Raw genomic sequence first — 24,279 nt, forward strand, 5'->3', positions numbered from 1 at the left:
CCACTGTAATTCCTTTACTGAAATACTGCTTCTGAAATTGAACCCTGATCTTCCAGTTACTGGTGCAGTAAAGTGTTCTGTGAACTGCTGCACTACCCTGCTGTCCCTTACACTAACACAACTCCCCTCAGTTTAAGTAAATCAAGCAAATTTTTTGCCCAATTTATTCTTGTAACTTATAATCATTTCTGTTTATTTATAGGTTTTTTTGCTCATGTATTTAGAGGTACAGTGCAGAACAGGCCCTTCCCCTCAACAAACCGTGTTGCCCAGCTATTCAGCTATTTAACCCTAGTCTATTTACTGGGCAATTTACAAAGACTGGTCCACCTTTGAACTGTGGGAGGAAACTTACACAGTCAAGGAAAGAACGTACAGACTCCTTATAAACAGTGGCTGTGGTAAACTATGTGTATACCTGTCTGGACACGCCCCTCTGCTGACTGCTCCTGTGGCTCCTCCCACAGACCCCTGGATAAAGGTGATTGGAGGCACTGCTCTTCCCTCAGTCTCCAAGATGTTGTGGTCACGTGTGCAGCTAATAAAAGCCTATCTTTTGCCTCCCGTCTCCAAGTGTTATTGATGGTGCAGCAGTGGCAAAAGTAAATTTTGAATTCTGACATCCCAAGCTGTAATTGCGTCGTGCTAACTGTTACGTTAACAAGGCTCTGTAGCAATTCCAATACTAGTCTTGCACTGTACTGCTGATACAAAACAACAAACGACACTTCATCTATGTCAGTGATGATAAACCTGATTCTGAAGGTGATGTACAAGCTGTCTGTGGTCTAACGGTGTCAGAACAGCCTGAAGGGTCAAAGGGTTCCGTCTGCTCTAATCAGCGATCGTTTTCCCAGACTTCCTTTGTACGATGGGATCATGCCGTTCTTTTGGGTCATGACTGGGTGCCTTTCTGACCTACCTTCAGTAACAACTGGTACTTGGTGAGTCGCTGAATGGGCTTCAGTAAGTACGAGTCCAGCCCGAGTTTGTGACCCAGCTTACGTTGACATTCCTGAAAAAGATGCAGAGGTGAGGGAGAGCTGGAGGACTGTGCCTGGCCCTGCGAGACTTTGGAAACCCAGAGAGAGAGCAGAGGACATTCCCAGGGCTGGAAACTCTCAGCTGGGATTGCTTCCTTTAAGCCAGAGGACATGGAATGCACGAAGAGCACTGACGGACCTGGGCATGTATCCACTGGTGTTTAAAAGATCTCATTGAAACCTATTGAATATTGGAAGACCTAGATACAGTGGATGTGCAGAGGATGCTTTCTATGGTATAGGAGTCTAAAACCAGAGGGCACTGCCTCAAAATAGAGGGAAATCTATTGTGCATTCAATAATATTTGAGTAATCTTGTGTATATATATCGTTTTTGTTTGTTTAAATAAGCCATTATGGGTTATGTGTATAAATACAAGAACAGCATACATCATCATGCTACCACGTGATACACGCATGCCTCACTTAAAGTAAAGATGAAGTTACACCATATTCTTGGACTCCCGTGTCTTCTTTTAATTAGTTTAAAGTTCTGAAGTTACAAAGCATAGCAACGTCCATTTAGAACAGAGATGAGGAGAAGTTTCTTTAGCCAGGAATTTCATTGTCACAAACGGCTGTGAAAGCCAAGTCATTAGGGTATATTGGAAGTGAGGGTTGATGGGTTCTTGATTAGTCAGGGCATCAAAGGTTACAGGGAGAAGGCAGGAGAATGGGGTTGAGAGGGATAGTAAATCATACATGCTTTTAGGACCGAGATGAGGAAAAACTTCTTCACACAGAGAGTTGTGAATCTGTGGAATTCTCTGCCACAGGAAACAGTTGAGGCCAGTTCATTGGTTATAGTTGAGACGGATATAGTTAGATACGGCCCTTGTGGCTAAAGGGATCAAGGGGTATGGAGAGAAAGGAGGAACAGGGTTCTGAGTTGGATGATCAGCCATGATCATACTGAATGGTGGTGCAGGCTCGAAGGGCCTAATGGCCTACTCCTGCACCTATTTTCTACGTTTCTATGAAATGGTGGAGCAGACTTGATGGGTCGAATGGCCTAATTCTGCTCCTGTTTTAAGGTCTCAGAAGAGACTTCATGAAGGTGCATAAAATTATGACAGCAGTTGAGCACTTAGACAAGAAGGTTCTCTTTTCTTCCGCAAGCAAGCCTGTAACTTTGGATGGAGAATACAAAGATCAAAGCGATGTTTTGGGGATTTTTTCCATCCAAAGAGGGTGATGGTCTGGAACTCATGGTCCAAACAGGAGGCTGAGACAAGACTCTCAACACACAGTTCTCCTTGGCTGTCATAGATCATAGAACACTACAGTGCAATCCAGACCCTTCAGCCCACAATGTTGTGCTAGACCATACCTATCGTAAGATAATTTTATTCCTTCCCTCCCACATAGCCTTCCATTTTTTGATCATCCATCCAATATCTATCTCCAAATCTCTTAAATGTCCCTAATATATCAGCCTGCATAACCACCTTCTACCACACCACGGACATGATAGTTGAAACGAATGAAGAACACACACAAGATGCTGCAGGTACTCGGCATGTCAGGCAGAAACTATTGAAATGAATAAATGATCAACATTCCAGACCAAGATCCTTCTTCAGAATTGGAAAGGAAGGGGGTAGAAGCCAGGATAAGATGGTGGAGGAAGGGAAGGAGGACAAGTTGGCAGGTGAGAAGGACACACCAGACAGCCAGCCACTGGTTGATGTTGAGCAGGTCAGTGTCAGCTCAATCAGGTGAGAGTGGGCAGTTGCACAGAACGTGTTCAATGTTCTGCACCCTTTCGCCACACTCACAGGATTCGCTGGTCTTTAAACCCCACTTCACCATATTGTCTCCCGTCCTACAAACTCCCGCTCTCACTCTATTGAGGGTGCACCACTTCCGTCTGTCAAGCAGTGCCCCCGGGGTCTGGCACTGTTTTGTTTGGTGGGGTTCTGGCTTCTGTTTGTTGCCAGAGGTCAATCCTGTATGTTTGGGGGGATATTCCGTGCGGTAGTTCCTCCACTGTAGCAAAGCTTTTCCTTGCTCTTACGTGGTTGGAAACTAGCACATGATGATGTAGGAAGGTGGGTGAGGGAGGGGAGAGGTGACAGGGTGGAAGAGGGAAAGGGCTGAAGAAGGAATCAGAAAAAGAGAGTGGATAATGGGAGAAAGGGAAAGGGAAAAACCACTTCAATGGCTTTTGTTCATTAATATAAGAAAGATGTCTTTCAAATCACACTTTACACTGGTACCACTGTGTTATTGTGTTATTTTTGATACCGGTGTCTGATAATCGATTACCTGGAAAAATGGGCAGTCTGAGCTCCGTCTCCAAAGGTCCTCAGAGCGGGGCTTGTTCTGGCAATACTTCACGTACATTTGGAAGTTCTCTCTCTGCAGGGCAGAGTGAAAAGTATCAAAACCGTGAAGTGCTTGGAAAAACAAAGTTTTGTCCACGTGCTGGCTCGGTGAAGGATGTACTTACCCTTTCGAGGAAGCAGAATCCCACTTTCTCTGGCATTGTGATGCAGTTTTGAAGATCATTGAGAAAAATTCTAGTGAAGATATTAAATGTTAATAAAAGCAATTTTACTCTATGAAATATCTGCTGCAGTCTGTAAAGAGAAATAGAGCAAAGTGTACCTGCTGTGAAAGTCATAGATCTCCGACATGTTGCCAAACAACACGTCCTTTTTGTTCTCGAGGATGGAAGGCATGAGAGATATCATGGCGGGGTTGTCCATTTCTGCTTGATAACCCTGCAAAGTACAGATCAAGTCCTCTAAAGCCAAGGCCGAGACAAAGAACAGAAGTTGTCATGAAATTGACCCAATGACCATTTTCACATGGGACTCTGCCACTGGTGTTGGGACACTAATCTCCTAATCTGCATGCAGATACCACCACCACAGAACATTGACCAGTACAGCACAGGAATAGGCCCTCAATGCTGTGCTAAACCAATTAAATTAGTAATCAAATGGTTAACAGATCTCTACTGCTTACACAATGTCCATTTCCTTCCATTTTCCTCACATTCATGTGCCTATCTAAATGTCTCCTAAAAGTCTATAATGTTTCTGCCTCTACCACCACCCCAGGCAGTGTATTCCAGGCACCCACCGCTCTCGGTGTCAAAAACTTACCCCTCACATCCCCTTTGAATTTACTTCCTCTCACCTTTAGTGCATGCCCTCTTGTAATAGAGATTTCAACCCTGGGGAAAAGATACTGTCTGTCTGCTCGATCTACATCTCTCATTATCTTGTAAACACCTACTGGATCTCCTCACAGCCTCCGCCACTCCAGAGAAAATAACCTAGTTGTGGGTAAATCACTACCAGCACCTATCCAGAGGAGACTGAGCACAAGCTCCCAATCTTAAATTCTCGCCTCAAATCTTAAAATTCACTCTAAAGCAAGACCAGCCAGGGTAGGTCACTCTTACACAGTGAATGCGAGGGCACTGAGGAGTGTGGTAGAACAGAGGGATCTGGGAACATAAGTCCATAATTCATTGAAAGTGGCATCACCGGTAGACGGTTGTAAAGAAAGCTTTTGGCACATTAGCCTTCATAAATCAATGCACTGAGCACAGGAAATAGGAAGTTATGTTTAAGTTGTATAAGACATTGATGAGGCCTAATTGGAAGAACTGTGTGCAGCTTTGGTCACCGACCTAAAGGAAAGATACAGAGAAAATTTACAAGGATGTTGCCAGGTCTGGAGGATCTGAGTTATGAGGAAAGATTGAATTGGCAAGGACTGTATTCCTTGGAACATAGAAGACCGAGGGGAGATTTGATAGAGGTATACAAATGATGAGGGGTATCGATGGGGTAAATGAAAGCAAGCTTTTTCCATGGAGGTTGTGTGGGACTACAACCAGAGGTCATGGATTAAGAGTGACAGGTGATAAGTTTAAGTGAAACATGAGGGGAAACTTCTTCACTCAGAGGGTCGTAAGAGTGTGGAATGGGCTGTGTGCGAACTCTGTTTCAAAGTTTAAGAGAAGTTTGAATTGGTACATGGATGGTAGAGGTATGGAGAGTTATGGACCTGGTGATAGTTGATGGGATTATATAGTTTAAATGGTCCAGTATTGACTAGATGGGCCAAAGGTCCTATTTTTGTGCTGTATGTTTCTATGACTTTATAACTCTACATCCTTCCTGTGGCATGAGGGATTCCTTTGGGTGCTCCAATTTCCTCTCACGTTGTGGGTTAGTAGGATAATTGGCTATTGTAAATCATCCTGTGATTAGGCTAGGGTTAAATAGGTGGGTTGCTGGGTGATGCAGGTCGTTAGGTCAGAAGTGCCTGTTCTATGCTGTAACTCTAAATAAATCAATCAAACACATCAGGACAACACAAGGCATGAGCGAGGTTACCTGTAGAACACTGTTCAACTCCTCCACGTAGAGTCGTTCTGTGTCTATTAGCTCATTTATGACGTGTCTGGAAAACAAGTGATTGGTTACTCAGCAATAGTCCATCAATAACCAACTGTATCTCTACAATGTAGAGATATTAATGTTGGAAATGTTGGTTAATATTGGAAAACATCCCTCATCATTGAGAGGTGAAGAAAACATTACTTGTGACCAGAATGGTTTATGTTACTTGACAGAGCCAAGTGTGGTCTGACCAATGCCTCATAAAGCCTCAGCATTACATCCTTAATAGAGGCCAAGGTCATGTTAAAGATGTAATGCTGAGGCTTTATGAAGCATTGGTCAGGCCACACTCAGAGTATTGTAAGCAGTTTTGGACCCACAGGACTGGGTCTTGGCCCGAAACGTTGACTGCTCATTTCCATGGATGCTGCCCGACCTGCTGAGTTCCTCCAGCATGTTTATGTGTTACTTTGACCACAGCATCTGCAATGTACTTTGTGTTAATGTATGAGGAGTGTTTGCTGGCTCTGGGCCTGTATTCTCTGGAGAATAGACCAGAGGGCACAGCCTCAGAATAGAAGAACATCCATTTAGAACAGAAATGAGGAAGAATTTCTTTAGCCTGTGGGTGGTGAATCTGTGGAATTCATTGCCATAGACAGTTGTGGAGGCCGAGTCATTGGGTATATTTAATGCGGAGTTTGATAGGCTCTGATTAGTCAGGGTGTCAAAGGTTATGGGAAGAATGTAGGAGAATTGGATTCAGAGGGAAAATAAATCAGACATGATGGAATGGCAGAATGGACTTGATGGGCTGAATGGCCTGATTCTGCTCCTATGCCTTATATTCCTCCAAGACAAAAGGAGGACGTATTTCTACGATATTTTAAGTAACTGCAGTTGTCTATCAGCTTTCAGAACATTGCGGCTGATTTTCACACAGTAAGCTCCCCCAGTCAGAACACGAAGTCCCTACATGTTCTCAGTCTACACTTCATATGCAGTAAAGCAGTCAGCATCATCATGGATCCCACCCACCCTGGGCATCCTCTCTTCTCCCCCTCCAATCGGGCAGAACATACAGGAGCCTGAAAGTGTGGACCACTGGGCTCGACTGCAGCTTTACACTGCTGTTAGAACATGGGGCACTACAGCACAGGACAGGGTTTGGGCTCACAAGTATTGTGAGTGCATTCATGAAAAATCCATTCTCCGTAGAGGCTGAACAAATCCGGTGAGCCAACACAGCCTTGTCTTACACCTGGTTTAATACATGCCCATGGTGATGGCTCATTTTCTACCCAGACTGCCGCTTTCTGTTTCCAATACACGTTCCTTATTATCCACACATTCTCCCATCCCAGATCATACTTGTTCAGTACCTCTATTACTTTCTTGTATCTTACTTTATCAAAAGCCTTTTCATAGTCAATAAAGCATACATAGATGGTCTTTAGTGCCTCAATGTATCTCTCCGTGATGTTTCTCAATGCAAGTATTCCTTCCCTTGTTCCTGAGCTTTTACGAAAACCAGACTGCGTTTCTCCAATTTCATCACTGATTGTACCTTTCATTTTGCCAAACTCTATTTTCAACAGTAACTTGACACAGTGAGACATTATGCTTATCATCCTGTTCGTTACATTTTATTGTCCTTGGCTTTTTTGGTAAGGCGACAAACACCGATTTGAGAAAGACCTCCGGAAGTTTTCCTGTCATATAACTGTTGCCTCGTATCGCTAAAAGGTTCGTTTTTCCCTTCGGACCAAGTGATTTCAGTACTTCAGTGGAAATCTCATCTTCATTGGCCGCCTTTCTGACCTTTAGACCCTGAATTGCACTTTCCATCTCCGACATCAATATTTTAGGGTGATTAGTCAATTGTGGTGAATCCTCAATCCTGCTATCTTCAAATTAGTCCGAGACGTACTCAACCCATCTGTCCACGGTCTGGGCTGTGTTGGCTCGCCGGATTTGTTCAACCCCTACGGGGAATGGGTTTTTCGGGAATGTGACCATCAGGAGACAGCTATTCCAACTGGAGGCCGGAAGGTGGATAACATCAGGGATGCGGACGACACCGCGTTGTTAGCTGACAGCAAATGCAAGCTGCAAATTATGCTGAATAAAATGAATGAGAAAAGCCTTGAACATGGACTAAAAATCAACCTGAAGAAAATAAAATTGATAGTGGTAAGCAAAACGAACACTAAAGACTCACTCATGATGGTATCGTTACAAGTGAATGGACAAGACATTGAACAGGTGTGAAAGTTTGAACATCTTGGCAGTTGTCTGACAGATGATGGGAGATGTGAAGTTGAGATCAGAAGGAGAACAGGTATGGCTAAGACCCAGTTCATGAAGCTAAAAGATCTGCTATGCAATTGGAAGGTAGACAGCCAAAGTAGAATCCGCTTCCTCGAGTGTTACGTATGGTCAGTGCTGAGGTATGGATCAGAAACATGGACCCTGAAGAAGGATGACATGAAACAAATTAATGCTTTTGAAATGCGGTGCTATCAATGAATGGTGAAGATCAGCTGAGTAGAGAAAGTTTCAAATGAGAGGGCTTTGTCCAAAGTTGATAGACCACGGACAAGATCATGAAATTAAAAGTTGCATATTGTGGACACGTTACGCGGAGAGATAACATCTTGTCAGACTTGCTGTATGGAAAGCTGGAGGGGAAGAAAGGAAGAGGAGGGCAAAGAACAACGTAGCTGGATAACATCAAGGATGGGACCAAGCTGGACGAGACTAGGGATGTTGTGGACAAGTGTCGGGACAGAGCGGCGTGGAGGGAAATTTTTTTTACAGCTTGTAAAAAAATCCACCCCTGGCGTCCCCCTATGTCACCTTAAAATTATGCCTCCTTGTATTAGTCAGAGAATATTGCATGATTCCCCGGTATGATATGATAGAATCTTGACCCCAGAATCAGATTTAATATCACCGGCATATGTTGTAAAATGTATTGTTTTGCAGCAGCTGTACTTTGCAATACATAATGACAAAAACTGTAAATTACATAAATATATATCTATACTTAAATATTTAAAAAGTTAAATTGAATAAATAGTACAAAAAGGAATAAAAAGTAGTGAGGTACAGTTTATGGACTGGTTCAATGTCTATTCAGAAGTCTGATGGCTGAGGAGAAGAAGCTTGTCCTGAATTGTTGAGTGTGTGTCTTCCAGTTCCTCTACCTCCTTCCTGATGGTAGCCATGAGAACTGGGTGGTGATGGTCCTTAATGATGGTACAGCCTTTCTGAGGCAGCACTCCTTGAACCTACCTCACTGGGGCCTTGCTCCTCAATTCGAACTGCCCTGCACTTTCTTGTGACTAACATTTTTTTCTGTGTTGTGGTATTGTCTAACCTTGTTCTACCTCAGTGCACTGAGCAGTGATTTGATCTGCACGAACAGTGTTTAAGACACGCTTTTCGGTACAAGTGATGATAATAAGCCAATTCCAAGAGGATGGGGCGTGCTGCAGGGCAAAGGGTAGTTTGTCCTGCAAAGTGTAGAGCCAGTAACACAGCACAATCATACACAGGTCACACAACAACTAGAGTGAGGAATAAACAGCTGAGACCCTTCAACAGGACATAGCATCTATGTTCTGGTAATCTTTGAGAAATTAGAAATTAATCTTTTAATTACCTTATTTATCACTGTATTTCAAAATTAAGAAAGATAGCGAGACAGAGTTCATCCACAGGTAATTGCAAGACCTAGTGATAGCAAACAGACTTTCCATCGGCCAAGAGGAGGCCCCTCCGTTGGTCGGAATCGTCCATAGATGTTGTGTCCTAGCTCTCTATGTGAAATGCAGGCCAGGGCAGTACAACATGGAGAACAAGTTGTTGGCCATGCAGAGGCCCCTCTCCGTGCTGCTGATGAATTCAAAGGAATGGCAGAGGTCGATACGGTTTGGCACCAGCAGAGTCACAAGAGTTGCCAGTCAGCATTGAACTCAACATACGACTGTCTTAGGGACTCCTTGGGGTTTACTCCTGAAGCCTTCCCCATGAAGGCAACGGAAGTTTGAGATTGGAGATTTCCTTCTCCCAGATGAGCTGCCAACCACGGCTGACAAGTCCCATCTGCCCCAAGCACCTTTGCCTCTTCTCCTGTCTGCAGGAAGAGTTCCTCTGGGCTTAGTGGCTAAGCTCCTCCAAAAGGACCACAAGCTTGTTGTAGTTTGGGGGTCTGCAGGCCCCAGTGACTGGGAGAGTTATGTTGGCTGGAATCAGGCCTTTATGCTTTGGCTCTTGGTAGGATCAAAGGTTACAGACCAGACAAAGAGAGGTCCACTGGTCCTCCAGATTTTGGGGTTCAGTTCAGGGTTAACAACGCTGACTGGTCAAACAAAACCATTACAGAAACAGCACTGAACAGTGGACAGACAACCTTCATTACTTCTCTAAACACCAACAGGCCTAACAAGCAGCAAGTCAATAGTGTCTATACCACACGTGAAGGCCAGGAGTTGGACACACACTATTGGGAGCACTTAATAGATAAGACCATAAGATGAAAGAGAAGAATTAGGCCTAACGCTTTTTCCTTTGTAATAGCAATGGCACTCACTCCTGCTCCCTGACACTCACGAACCTCTGGCACACTGCTAGTGTCTTCCACAGTGAAGACTGATGCAAAGAACCCATTCAGTTCATCTGCCAATTCTTTGTCGACCATTACTACCTCACCAGCATCATTTTTCAGTGGTCTAATATCAACTCTCACCTGTCTTTTACTCTTTATATAACTGAAAAACTTCTGGTATCCTGCTTTATATTATTGGCTCGCCTGCCCTCATATTTCATCTTTTCCCCTCATAGATTTTTTAGGTGCCTTTTGTTGGATTTCCAATCTTCCAAAGCTTCCCAATCATCCAACTTCCCATTCACTTTTGCTACCTTATACGCCCTTTCCTTGGCTTTTAGCAGTCTTTAACTTTCCTTGTCAGCAACGATTGCCTACCCCTGCCATCTGAGAACAACTTCTTCTGTGGGACACATCTATCCTGTGTTTGACTATTCCCAGAAACTTCAGCCATCTCTGCTGTGCCGTCATCCCTGCCAGTATCCTCCTCCAATCCACCTGGGCAAGCTCCTCTCTCATGCCTCTGTAATTCTCTTTATTCCATTGTGATACTGATACATCTGACTTATGCTTCTCCCTCTCTTCTCCCTCCCCTCATCAATATCTCCTAAGTGTTCCTTTACATTAAGCTCCTTAATAACATCTGGGCTATTACACAACACCCAATCTAAAATAGTCTTTCCCCAAGAACAAGCTGCTTTAAAAAGCCATTTTATAAGCATTCAACAAATTGCCTCTCTTGTGATCGGACACTAACCTGATCTTCCCGATCCGCTTGCATGTTGAAGTCCCCCATTACAATGGTGACGTTAGCTTTATTGCATGCCTTTCCCAGCTCCCTTTGTAATCTCAACCCCACATTCAGATAGTGGGAGCTTATTGCCAGCATCACTTCCAGCTATAACAACCTTAAGGAAATCTCAGGCAGGAGACATATAATGACCTAGGGGTCCAATAATCTTTCCTTTATGCCTGTAAACTCAGAGATTGTGTTTGGAGAAACACAATTATCCAACAGGATTATCCAACCCGGAATACTCCTCATACGTTCGATATTTATGTTCTGCATAATCCGTGGCCGTCTCATCAGGTTTTTGAATCACTGCCATTATCATTCTCCAGTTACTCTCACCTGCCCCCAGTCGCTGCCTCACTTCCCAGTTAAACAGCACATACTTAAAACCGCAGAGAACGTATTCTGCAACCTGCCTCTTTTGAGCACCTGAAGTCATGATGCCTGCTGTATTCCTTTGCATCACACTTGCAAAATGAGTACACTAAAAAGCAGCTCCCCGAACGAGTACACACGTCCCCACTCTCCAACTTTTCCAGACACTTACCCCTTCAGAATTGCCAAGCTACCTTCACTTTCATGGTTTATGGAGTGCAGCGGATTTCTTGTTTGGCAGACTTCATGCATGACCTCAATCTGTAACCGGGAGAGAAAGAGAGAGATCTGATCTCAGGCAGAGTCCAGTGCAAAACATTTCTTATAGCATCACATATTGCTAGGGTTAGTGTCAATCTCTCAGAGATTCAGTGGTTGAACAAAGGCATCTGGGGATCTATAGTTCCTTGAAAGTGGCATCACAGGTAGATAAAGCATTTGGCACATTGTCAAAGTACTGAGTACAGGAGATGGGATGTTATGTTGAAGTTGTATAAGACATCAGTGAGGCCTAATTTGGAATGTTGTGTGCAGTTCTAGTGACCTACTTACAGGAAAGATGTAAATAAGATTAAAAGAGTACAGAGAAAATTTACAAGGAAGTTGCTGGGACTTGAGGGCCTGAGTTATAGGGAAAGATTGGTTAGGACTTTATTCCCTAGACCATAGGAGAATGAGGGGAAAGAGAGGGAGGAAGGGAGAGAGAGGGGGAGAAAGGGGGAGAGAGGGGGAGAGAGGGGGAGAGAGGGGGAGAGAGGGGGAGCGAGGGGGAGAGAGGGGGAGAGAGGGGGAGAGAGGGGGAGAGAGGGGGAGAGAGGGGGAGAGAGAGAGAGAGAGAGGAGGGGGAGGGAGGGGGGAGAGAGAGAGAGTGTGTGTGTGTGTGTGTCAGGGCGCCATCATGACAAGCTGTTTGCACCAATATTTTTTGGTGATTGCTCATCATACAGCGTATCCGAAACCTGGCGGAGCCCGTCCCTCTCCAGGTTTTTTTTACGAGGTCGAGTTGCTAGCTCAACATTCAACCCAGGCACGGATGGAGAGCATACAAGGGATTTGGCTGGATTCGAACTCGCCCCGAAGTCCAGTGCTGATGCCACTACGTCACCAGCCAGAGACTTGATAGAGTTATACAAAATTGTGAAGGGTATAGATACACTGTAAGGTAAATGCAAACTGTTTTTTTCCACTGAGGTTGGGTGAGGTGAGAACTGGAGGCCATGGGTTAAAGATAAAAAAGGTGAAATGTTTAAGGGAAACCTGAGGAAGAACTTCTTCACTCAGAGGGTCACGAGAGTGTGGAATGAGCTTCCAGTAGAAGTGATAAATGCAGGTTTAATTTCAACATTTAAGAGAAGTTTGGATAAATACATGGTTGGGAGAGTTATGGTCCAGGTGCAGGTCGATGGGAGGAGGCCGAGTAACTGTTTGGCACGGACCAGGTGGGATGGACAGCCTGTTTCTATGCTTTAGAGCTCTATGATTCTATGACTATTATTTGAGGAGCAAACAGAGGTGACTGTCAATACAACTCTACAAGCACCCTCCCCATTCAAACTCGCCTGTAATAAATTTAAGGTGAGGGGGATAATTTCAAAGGAGATGTGAGGGGTAAGTTTTTTTTTACACACAGAGAGTGTTGGATGCCTGGAATATGCTGTCTGGGGTGATGGTAGAGGCAGAAACATCTGGGACTTTTAAGAGATGTTTTGATAGATACATGGAAGTGAGGAAAATAGAGGGACATGGACATTGTGTAGGCAGAGGGGATTCGTTAGACATTAGATTACTAATTTAATTGGTTCAACACCACATTGTGGGCCGAAGGGCCTGTTCCCATGCTGTACTGGTCTATGTTCCATGTTCTCTGTCACCATGTGGAACATTCATTGAAACATAAGCTGCAACCCTCCAGTATTGGGCAAAAAAAATCCAAAGCTGTTTGGGAAAGACCAGAAGACCATTCAGTCCATCAAGACCGCTCTGCTATTCCATCATGCCTGATTTATTATCCCTCTTAAGCTAAAGCAGTAGAACTATTCCAGTGGTTCATTCCTCTAATATCAAATTCCTGTCAATACAAACTCAATGAGATATCTTTGAGAAAAACTCCCTCTCCAAAAAAGCTATACATCGTACATATATTTTCAACTTTATTAAACACATTCACCAAATCATATTCAAAAAGAGCTGACCACAGTAATTACTTCTTCATATGTAAGAGTTTTACGATTTTCGGAGGTCAGGGATTGTATTTTATAATTTATTAGCTCTTTGCTGCCTCTCCCAGAGGCTTTGATGGAATTATCTCCAGATTTTACACCCACACCTTTTCCAAAGATCCTCAAGAGTTTCCTATCCTTATCTAGTGCCTCAACTGCCTATAACCGATATGGGCCTCCCTTCTTCTTCTTAAACAGACCTTCAATATCCCTCAAATCCAAGTTCTATAAACCTCCTAGCCTTGCCTTTTATTCTATCAGGAACATACACGTTCTGTACTCTCAATATTTCTCTTTTGAAGGCCGCCCACTTACCAAGCATCCCACTGCCAGAAAACTACTTGGAGGATTCCAATCTACCCTCTCCTATCGGGAAGAAGGTACAAAAGCTTGAAAGCATCTACCACTAGGCTCATTGAACCACTGTTATGAAACTCTTGAAAGGACTTCTTGTACAAAAAGGATCTCTCAGACCAACTCATCAAACCCTGGAAACTTATTTGTGACTCTGCACTGCACTTTCTCTATAACTGTAACATTATATTCTGCATTCAAATTCTCTTTTTCCTCTTAGGTAGCTCAATATACACAATGGCCACTTTATTAGATACCCCCGGTAACTAATATAAAGTGGCCACAGACTGTATGTTCATGGTCTTTTGCTGCTGTAGCCCATCTACTTCAAAGTTCAACATACTGTGTTTTCAGAGATGCTCTTCTGCACACCACTGTTGTAATGTGTGGTTATTTGAGCTACTGTTGCCTTTCTGTCAGACAGAACCAGTCTGGCCATTCTCCTCTGACCTCTCTCATTAACGAGGTGTTTTCACCCACAGAACCAGTCTGGCCATTCTCCTCTGACCTCTCTCATTAACAAGGCATTTTCATCCACAGGACTGCTGCTCATTGGATGTTTCTCTCACCATTCTCTGTAAATTCTAGAGACTACTGTGTGTGAAAATCCCAGGAAATCTGTAGTTTCAGGGGTACTCAAACCACGCCATCTGGCACCGATAATCATTTCAGGGTCAAATCACATTTCTTCCCCATTCTGATGTTTGGTCTGACCAACAAAACTGAACCTCTTGACCACGTCTGCATTGAGTTGCTGCCACATGATTGGCTGATTAGGTATTTGCATTGCACAGCTGATGTAGAGGTGTACCTAATGAAGTGGCCACTGAGTGTACGTGAAGAACAATCGGCTGGATGGTGAGTAGAACGAAAACTTTTCACTGAACCTCCGTACAAGTGAAAAAAATAAACCAGTTACCAATCACAAACAAGAGAAAATCTGCTGATGCTGGAAATCCAAGTAACACACACAAAATGCTGGAGGAGCTCAGCAGGTCAGGCAGCACCAATCACAATGAACTAGTAGACTCGATGGCGTAAGTGGTCTTATGTGTCATAACAACTCTGTGATTCAATGCCAGATGATCCACTACAGAAGCCAAATGAACAGGATTTGATAAGTGATCTTGAAGTAAAGGAGCCATTAGGAGGTAGTGACCATAATATGATAAGTTTTTATCTGCAATTTGAGAAGGATAAGGGCAGATCGGAGGTGTCAGTATTGCAGTTGAACAAAGGAGACTATGGAGCCATGAGGGAGGAGTTGGCCAAAGTTAACTGGACGGATATCCTAGCAGAAAAGACAGTGGAACAGCAATGGCAGGTATTCTTGGGAATAATGCACAAGGTGCAAAATCAGTTCAACCCCAGAGAAGGAAGGATTCAAAGTGGGGAAAGGGGCCACAGTGGTTGACAAAGGAAGTCAGAGATTACATAGCATTAAAAAAAAAGGAAGTATGACAGAGCTAAGGTGAGTGGGAAGACAGATGATTGGGAAATTTTTAAGGAACAACAGAACTTAACTAAAAAGGCAATAAGGGGAGAAAAAATTAGGTACGAACGCAAGCTAGCAAGGAATATAAAGGAGGATAGCAAAAGCTTTTTTAGGTATGTGAAGAGAAAGAAGATAGTTAAGAACAATGCTGGGCCCTTGAAGAATGAATTGGGTGAAATTGTTATGGGAAACAAAGAAATGGCAGAAGAATTTAATAAGTACTTTAGATCTGTCTTCACTAGGGAAGACACAAGCAATCTCCCAGATGTATGGATGGGCCAAGGATGTAGGGTAACAGAGGAAATGAAACAGATTGACATTAGGAAGGAAACAGTGATGAGTAGACTGATGGGACTGAAGGCTAACAAATCCCCAGGTCCAGATGGTCTCCATCCTAGGGTACTAAAGGAGGTGGCTCTGGAAATTGCGGATGCATTGGTAATCATTTTCCAATGTTCCTTAGATTCAGGATCAGTTCCTGAGGATTGGAGAATGGCTAATGTTATCCCACTTTTTAAGAAAGGAGGGAGGGAGAAAACAGAGAACTATCGTCCTGTCAGCCTAACATCAGTAGTGGGGAAGATGCTAGAGTCCATTATTAAAGATGAAGTAGTGACATATCTAGATAGCAGTGATAGGATTGGGCCGAGCCAGCATGGATTTACCAAGGACAAATCATGCTTGACTAATCTGTTGGAGTTTTTTGAGGGTGTAACAAGGATGTTAGATGAGGGTAAGCCAGTGGATGTAGTGTACCTAGATTTTCGGAAGGCATTCAATAAGGTGCCACATAGGAGATTGGTGAGTAAAATCAGAGCTCATGGCATTGGGGGCAGGGTTTCAACATGGATAGAAAACTGGTTGGCAGATAGAAAGCAAGGGGTAGCGGTGAATGGGTGTTTCTCAGAATGGCAGGTGGTGACTAGTGGGGTGCCACAGGGCTCGGTACTGGGATCACAGCTGTTTATGATTTACATCAACGATTTAGATGAAGGCATTGAGAATAACATCAGCAAGTTTGCTGATGATACTAAGCTGGGTGGCAGTGTGACATGTGATGAGGATGTTAGGAGAATTCAGGGTGACTTGGATAGGCTGGGTGAGTGGGCAGATACTTGGCAGATGACACTTAATATAACCATATAACAATTACAGCATGGAAACAGGCCATCTCAGCCCTTCTAGTCCGTGCCGAACGCTTACTCTCACCTAGTCCCACTGACCCACACTCAGCCCATAACCCTCCATCCCTTTCCTGTCCATATACCTATCCAATTTTACTTTAAATGACAATACCAAACCTGCCTCTACCACTTCTACTGGAAGCTCGTTCCACACAGCTACCATTCTCTGAGTAAAGAAATTCCCCCTCATGTTACCCTTAAACTTTTGCCCCCCCTAAGTCTCAAATCATGTCCTCTTTGTTTGAATCTCCCCTGCTCTCAATGGAAAAAGCCTATCCACGTCAACTCTATCTATCCCCCTCATAATTTTAAATAATGTGAATATGTGTGAGGTTATCCACTTTGGGAGTAAGAACAGGAAGGCAGATTATTATCTGAACAGTGTAGAGTTAGGTAAGGGAGAAATACAAAGAGATCTAGGAGTCCTTGTTCATCAGTCACTGAAGGTGAATGAGCAAGTGCAGCAGGCAGTGAAGAAGGCTAAGGGAATGTTGGCCTTCATTACAAAGGGAATTGAGTACAAGAGCAAGGAAATCCTCTTGCATTTGTACAGGGCCCTAGTGAGACCACACCTGGAGTATTGTGTACAGTTTTGGTCTCCAGCGTTAAGGAAGGACATCCTGGCTGTAGAGGAAGTGCAGCGTAGATTCACAAGGTTAATTCCTGGGATGTCCGGACTGTCTTACGCAGAGAGGTTAGAGAGACTGGGCTTGTACACACTGGAATTGAGGAGATTGAGAGGGGATCGATCTGATTGCAACATATAAGATTATTAAGGGATTGGACAAGATAGAGGCAGGAAATATGTTCCAGATGCTGGGAGAGTCCAGTACCAGAGGGCATGGTTTAAGAATAAGGGGTAGGTCATTTAGGACAGAGTTAAGGAAAAACTTCTTCTCCCAGAGAGTTGTGGAGGTGTGGAATGCACTGCCTCAGAAGGCAGTGGAGGCCAATTCTCTGGATGCTTTCAAGAAGGAGCTAGATAGGTATCTTATGGATTGGGGTATCAAGGGATATGGGGACAAGGCAGGAACCGGGTATTGATAGCAGATGATCAGCCATGATCTCAGAATGGTGGTGCAGGCTCAAAGGGCCGAATGGTCTACTTCTGCACCTATTGTCTATTGTCTGTTGTCAAATATGAGGAAATGAGCATCAGGCCAATGATCTACTTTGCCTTGTGTTGGGTTCCAGTCAGTGAGACCACTGCGATAAACAAGACACGCTGACCTGTGACGCGTAGATTGGACTGGAGTCTGGTGTGAGTTACGCATGTACATAATACCATCTCCGCTAGCAGTGACTTGGGCACACACGAGCAACCAGGCTCAGCCATCCATTATTAGAGGATAAATAATTTAGTTGTAGCTTCTACTTTCTACGATTCTCGTGAAGCCAGTTCATATTTGTTCAGCGGTGTTTGTAAAAATAAGTTACGCATTAAAGTTCTTGCACTCAAGTGTTGAGTGATGGTAAAAAGAGACTGTTTCCCCCAATGAGATAAAATCTTCAGCTGGGAATTGGCATTGGAGAGGATCCGGAGGAGGCTCACCAGAGTGATTCGGGGAATGCAGGGGCATGAAGGGTGATTGCTGGCTCTGGGCCTTTGCTCACCGGAGTTTAGAAATAAGGGGGGGGGGGGGGGGTTTCTCATTGAAACCTATCGAATATTGAAAGGCCTAGACAAAGTGGATGTGGAGAGGGCAAGTCTAGGACCAGAGGGCACAGCCTCAGAATTCCAACACATCCCTTTTGAACAGAGATGAGGAGCAATTTCTTTAGCCAGAGGGTGGTAAATCTGTGGAATTCATTGCCACAGGTGGCAGTGGAGGCCAAGTCACTGAGTATATTTAAAGTGGAGCTCGATAGGTTCTTGATTAGTAAGGATGTCAAAGGTTATGGGGAGAAGGCAGGAGAATGGGTTGAGAGAGATAATAAATCAGACATTATGGAATGGCAGAGCAAACTCGATGGGCTAAATGTCCTAATTCAGCTCTTTTTAACTTTTGGAATAAAAGGTCTTAATGATTTGTGATGGTTTTCATCTGGATGTCTGTGATTGCCTTTTCTACCCCTCTGCATTCTCTAGTGGAATGCAGTAGCGTCTACAGGAGGCCATTCCTCAACAAGGCAACATCCATCATCAAAGATCCCCACTATCTGAGCCATGTCACCTTCTTACAGGCAGGAGGTACAAAAACTTGGGAAGTCCCACAGCACCAGGTTCAATGACACCTACTTCCCTTCAACTATTCGATTCTATACTCATAATTTGGTATTAGGATAGATACAACCATTGTTGTTGCTATAGTCCAAAGATGTACAGTTGGGGTTAGTAAGTTTTGGACATGCTAATTGGTGCTGGAAGCGTAGCGACACTTGTAGGCTGCCCCAACACTGATTTGATTCATTTTATTTATTGACAGATACAGATTGAACTGACCCTTCTAACCCAATGAGCCCAACAACCAATGTTCCCTCTAATGGTTTTTACAGCTGAGAGTACCGATCATTGCTCTGAGCAGGGAATTGAAAACTGAGCGGCATTTTAAATTTTGTTTTGTAATATGCATACTGTGAATATTTAAAATGAAATTGAAAAACCACAAACTTCTAATTTTATTTATTAATTGAAGGACATAATGAAATAAAGAAAATCTTTCACATTTCATAAACTTTGCCTCATCTGTCTTGGTCCTAGCTTCACAGAACAAAGGCTATGAGCAAGGGCGCATTCTGGTTAGTGCAAGGCCGCAGACCAACAGTGGCAGCAACTCATTGATTTAACCATACCCTAATCATAGGACAATTTACAATGACCAATTAACCTATAAACTAGTATGTCTTTGGACTGTGGGGAAAAACCGGAACATCCAGAGGAAACTCACGCACACACAGGGGGAGTTGGGGGGGGGGGTGGGTGGGGACATACAAACTTCTTATTGAACTCCAAACTCCAATGCCCTGAGTCACACTAACTGCTACACGACAGCGGCACCCAAATTTGACACAAACAACACATTTCACTGCACGTTTCAATGTTTCAATATACATGTGACAAATAAAGATAAATTTTCATCTTTACCTTCCTAGTGCTCTGTGGTTTTCTAGAACTCCTCTTCCCATACAACGATAAGTCAAATGGGAACCTCAAACTGGAACTGGAATCCGTTCCTTCAAAATAAACATAGGCATTTGAAAAGTTCCTGTGAAGTCCCCCCACTCACCTCCTCATCACCTGCCTGTCCCCTCCTTTCCCATATTCCACCATCTATTCTCCCATCTACAACTGAAGTTACTTTTTATTTTGAGCATAGTAACAGGCCATTCTAGCCCAACGAGCGCCCAGTACCAATTACACTCATGTAATTAATTAACCAACTACCCATATGTCTTTGGAGTGTAGGGGGAAACCACAGCACTGGAGGAAACCTGTAGTGTGATGGGGAGTATGTACCATTCAAACTTTCTCCAGACAGTAGTGGGAATTGAACCCTGATCACTGACGCTCTAATAGTGTTACACTAACAACCTTGCCACTCTACAAAGTGGACTCGCTGAAGTAGGCACTGTAGACTACATTGATGAGTTAGGACAAAGAGCCCGTGTCAATGCTAAAATATCAAGGATCAGCTTTATCTGCCATAAACATTACATGCATTAGGAATCTGCTGTGGTTTTTCTGCACGACATGCAACTAAACAACTACAAATAATAAAAAGTTATATAAAAATAAAGTTAGAAGTATGGCTATAGAATAAAATGTGCATAAATACCAGCATGTATTTACATTGTAAACAAAATGATAAACAGTACTTTAAAGTCATTACAGTGCAGTGACTGGGATGATAGATAGAGGGGGTAACTGAGGCTGACTAGAATGGTTGGTTGGATTAACCCCCTGGGCAGGGGTTCCCAACCTAGTGTCCATGGACCCCACAGTTAATGGTAGGGTCCATGGCATAAAAAAGATTGGGAACTCCTGGCCTTGGGGAAGAAACCTTTAAGATGGCATGAAGTTTTGTTTTAATAGCTCTGTAGCACTTTCTAGAAAGGAGCTTTTGGGAAAGGCTTCTATGACAATGAGGTTGTGGAAGTAACAAAACTGTCTGAATAAATCCCTGTTTGTGTCCCTGTCTTTTTCTTCTCAAACCTATCACCCCTACCCTGGCATAAGTCACCAACATCAGCCCACCAGAATCCTCTTTTCAGGGTTTTTATTGGTGTTTCTGTAGCTCTGGGTTTTTACAGGATGGCGTTACTAGCAGCTGGACCTGGGACCGTCCATGGCCAAGTTTATGTCCTTTTCAATACCGTACACATGCTTGGTGAATGGGGTAACCAGTACAGTGAAATAACACCATATATCCCCCAGACCATCAGTGTTACCACATTATTTCCAAACTCCATTCCCACATTTACAACATAGAACAGGAGCTTTGGCCTGCGTTGTCCATGCTGATCGTGGTGCCAAATTACACTAACTCCTTCTGCCCGCACAAAGTCCACATGCCTCCATTCTCCGCACATCCATGATTTTATCTAAAAAAACTCTTAAACATCTCTATTAGATCTGCTTCCACCACAATCCCAGTCAACACATTCTAGGCACTTACCATTTCTGTAAAAAAAGAATAACCCCAGGCATTTCCTCTCTTGGAACCATAGGTAATCCAAACAGGCCACAGAAGAAAGTACAGGAGTCTTAGGACCCCCCCACCACCAGGTTCAGGAACAATACCCCTCAACCATCAGGCTCTTAAACCAGAGGGGATAACTTCACTCACCCCTTCACTGAACTGTTCATACAACCCATGGACTCGCTTTCAAGGACTCTCCTTCTCATGTTCTTGATATTTATTGCTTATTTATTTATTATATTCTCTTTTCTATTTGCACAGTTTGTCATCTATTACACATTAGTTGTTTGTCCGTCTTGTGGAGTGTGGTCTTTCATTGATTCTACTGTGTTTCTTTGGATTTACTGTGTATGCCCACAAGAAAATGAAACTCAGGGCCTTTGAACTCATCTTCAAGCTAAGCCCTCCAGTATTGAACATTTCTACCCAGTGAGAAAGATTATCTCTGTTCTATCTATTCTTTTCATAACTTAACATGCCCTTATCAAGTCTCCCCTCAGCCTCCTTCCATTCCCAGGAAAACAATCCAGATTGAACACTATCTGCCACTTCTCAGCCCAAACAATGACCTTTTGTAATCCAAGACAACCTTCCACACTATACACAATACCACGAACCTTCATGTCATCTGAAACTTACTAGCCCACACTTCCATTTCTTCATCCAAATTAATTATTAAAAAAATCACAAAGGGGAGGGGTCCTAGAACAGACCCCTGCAGAACACCACTTGTCACCAACCTCCAGGCAGAATACAAAGCATCTACTACCACCTTCTGCCTTCAATGGACAAGCCAATTCTGAACCTGCATAGCCAAGTGTTCCTGCATCCCATGCCTCCCGACTGTCTGAATGAGCCTGCACCTTTACAAAAATCCAATATTCCCCATCCACTGCTTAATGTGCTTGGTCACTTGCTTGAAGAATTCAATCGGGCACTTGAGCCATGACCTGCCCTCACCAAAGGATTCCCCCTCATTCTTTTACTCTCCAGCAAGTGCAGGCCCAAAGCCATCAAATGCTCCTCAGATGCTAACCATTTCATTCCCAGAGTCATTCTCATAAACCTCCTCTGGAACGTCTTCAATGCCAGCACATCCTTTCTTAGATGTAGAGCCCAAACTGCTCACAATTCTGCAAACGCTGTCTAACCAATGACTCATAAAGCCTCAGCGTTACACCCTTGGTCTTATACTCCAGTCCTCTCAAAGTGAATGCTAACACTGCATTTCCCTTCCTCACCACCAATGCAACCTGGAAGTTAACCTTTAGGGAATTTGCTCTCTGTTTAGAAAATAGTCTACACCTTTATTCCTTCTACTAAAGTGTATGACAATGAAATCCCTAACACTGTATTTCATCTGCCACTCATTTATCCGTTCGCTTAGTCTGTCTAAATCCTTCTGCCATAGCTAGTTAATAGAACCAGCAATCAGTTCTGGGCTGTGAAGTGGTGGAGCAGAAACACTTTGCAACAAAAATTGCAACTAACTTTTTATTTGAAATATCATAAGACCATAGAACTCAGGAACAGAATTAGGCCATTTGGCCCATCAAGGCCGCTCTGCCATTCACCAGGTTGATTAACTTTCCCTCACAACCTCGTTCTGCCTGTAAACTTTGATGTCCTGATTAACCAGGAACTTACCAATTTTCGCTTTAAATATACTCAATAACTTGACCTCCACAGCTGTCTGTGGTAATTAATTCCATATATTCACCACCCTCTGGCTAAAGAAATTGCTCCTCATCTCTGTTCTAAATGGAATTCCTCTATTCTGAGGCTGTGCTGTCAGGTCCTAGACTCTCCCACTACAGGAAACGTCCTCTCCATAGCCATTCCATCTAGATCTTTCAATATTCAATGGGTTTCAATGAGTTCTCCCCCTTATTCTGCTGAACCAGTGAGCACGGGCCCAGAGTCATCAAACACACCTCACAGCTTAACCCTTTCAACCCTGGTGATCATTCAATGAAATAAGAAAGAACTTATATACCCGCATAAATCAGACTGAAACAATAAACCAGAAATCAAACCCATTCTGGAATATGAAAAGAGAAAGAATGTCTCCCCTGATTAATTATGGATGTTGATTGAGGTAAATAATCGGTGGCACTTTAAACTCGAGCTATTTGGAGTCAGTTCATATTTCACAGACAGTATCAGTGACACCGCTGTTACTGTGTTCAGCCCAAACAAAAGAGATTCTGCAGATGCTGGAAATCCAGAGTAACGCACACAAAATGCTAGAGGAATTCAGCAGGTCAGGCAGCGTCTGTGGAGAATGTAGAATTGTAGAGTGTAGACTGCAGATCCCAACACATCCTGAAATAAGGGGTCCAAAACTATTCACGATACTCCATGAGACCCCACCAGTGCTTTATAAAGTCTCAACATTACATCCTCGCTTTGATAAGACCATAAAATATAGGAGCAGAAGTAGGCCATTCAGCCCATCGAATCTGCTCCACCATTCAATCATGGGCTGATTCAATTCTTCCAGTCATCCCCACTCCTCTGCCTTCACCCCATACCCTTTGATGCCCTGGCTAATCAAGAACCTATCTATCTCTGCCTTAAATACACTCAATGACTTGACCTCCACAGCTGCTTCTGGCAACAAATTCCACAGGTTTACCACCCTCTGTCTAAAGTAACTTTTCCACATCTCAGTTCTAAATGGATGTCTGTAAATCCTGAAGTCGTGCCCTCGTCCCCTATCAAGGGAAATAATTTTGTCATATCTATTTAGGCCTTTTAACTCTTGGAATGTTTCTATTAGATCTCCCCTCATTCTCCTGAACTCCAGGGAATACAGCCAAGAGCTGCCAAACATTCCTCATAAGGTAACCCTGGCTTTGATATTCTAGGCCTCTTGAAATGACTGCAAATCACATTTGCCTTCCTTACCAGTGATTTAACCTGCAAATTACCCTTCAGGGAATCCTGCAAATCACTTTGCAACTTGAATTTTTGAATTTTCTCTCCATTTACAAAATAGTCAATGAATTTATTCCCACCAAAGTACTTGACCATGCACTTCCTGACACTGTATGTCACCTGCCATTTCTTTGCCCATTCTTCTAGTCCTTCTGTAGCCTCTCTGCCTCTTCAAAACTACCTGCCCCTCCACCTATCTTCATATCATCCACAAACCTGGCCACAAAACCATCAATTCCAACATCCACTGATGGGTGAGT

At 43.5% G+C, this 24,279-nt stretch overlaps 1 protein-coding gene across 1 annotated transcript in view; it reads right to left on the minus strand.

The window, feature by feature from the left end:
* The window catches only part of mcf2a (MCF.2 cell line derived transforming sequence a), a 197,629-nt gene that overhangs the window by 41,285 nt on the left and 132,065 nt on the right, over positions 1 to 24,279 (minus strand). The window contains exons 15-21 of the mRNA XM_059976685.1: positions 19,525 to 19,613; positions 11,360 to 11,448; positions 5,402 to 5,468; positions 3,654 to 3,769; positions 3,496 to 3,565; positions 3,312 to 3,404; positions 923 to 1,015 (exon numbers count right to left, since the gene is read on the minus strand). Of these exons, the coding sequence (XP_059832668.1) occupies positions 923 to 1,015; positions 3,312 to 3,404; positions 3,496 to 3,565; positions 3,654 to 3,769; positions 5,402 to 5,468; positions 11,360 to 11,448; positions 19,525 to 19,613 (617 nt within the window). The remainder of the gene's footprint in view (positions 1 to 922; positions 1,016 to 3,311; positions 3,405 to 3,495; positions 3,566 to 3,653; positions 3,770 to 5,401; positions 5,469 to 11,359; positions 11,449 to 19,524; positions 19,614 to 24,279) is intronic.

This window comes from Hypanus sabinus, chromosome 8 (assembly GCF_030144855.1).
Source record: "Hypanus sabinus isolate sHypSab1 chromosome 8, sHypSab1.hap1, whole genome shotgun sequence".
NCBI classification, from domain to species: Eukaryota; Metazoa; Chordata; class Chondrichthyes; order Myliobatiformes; family Dasyatidae; genus Hypanus; species Hypanus sabinus.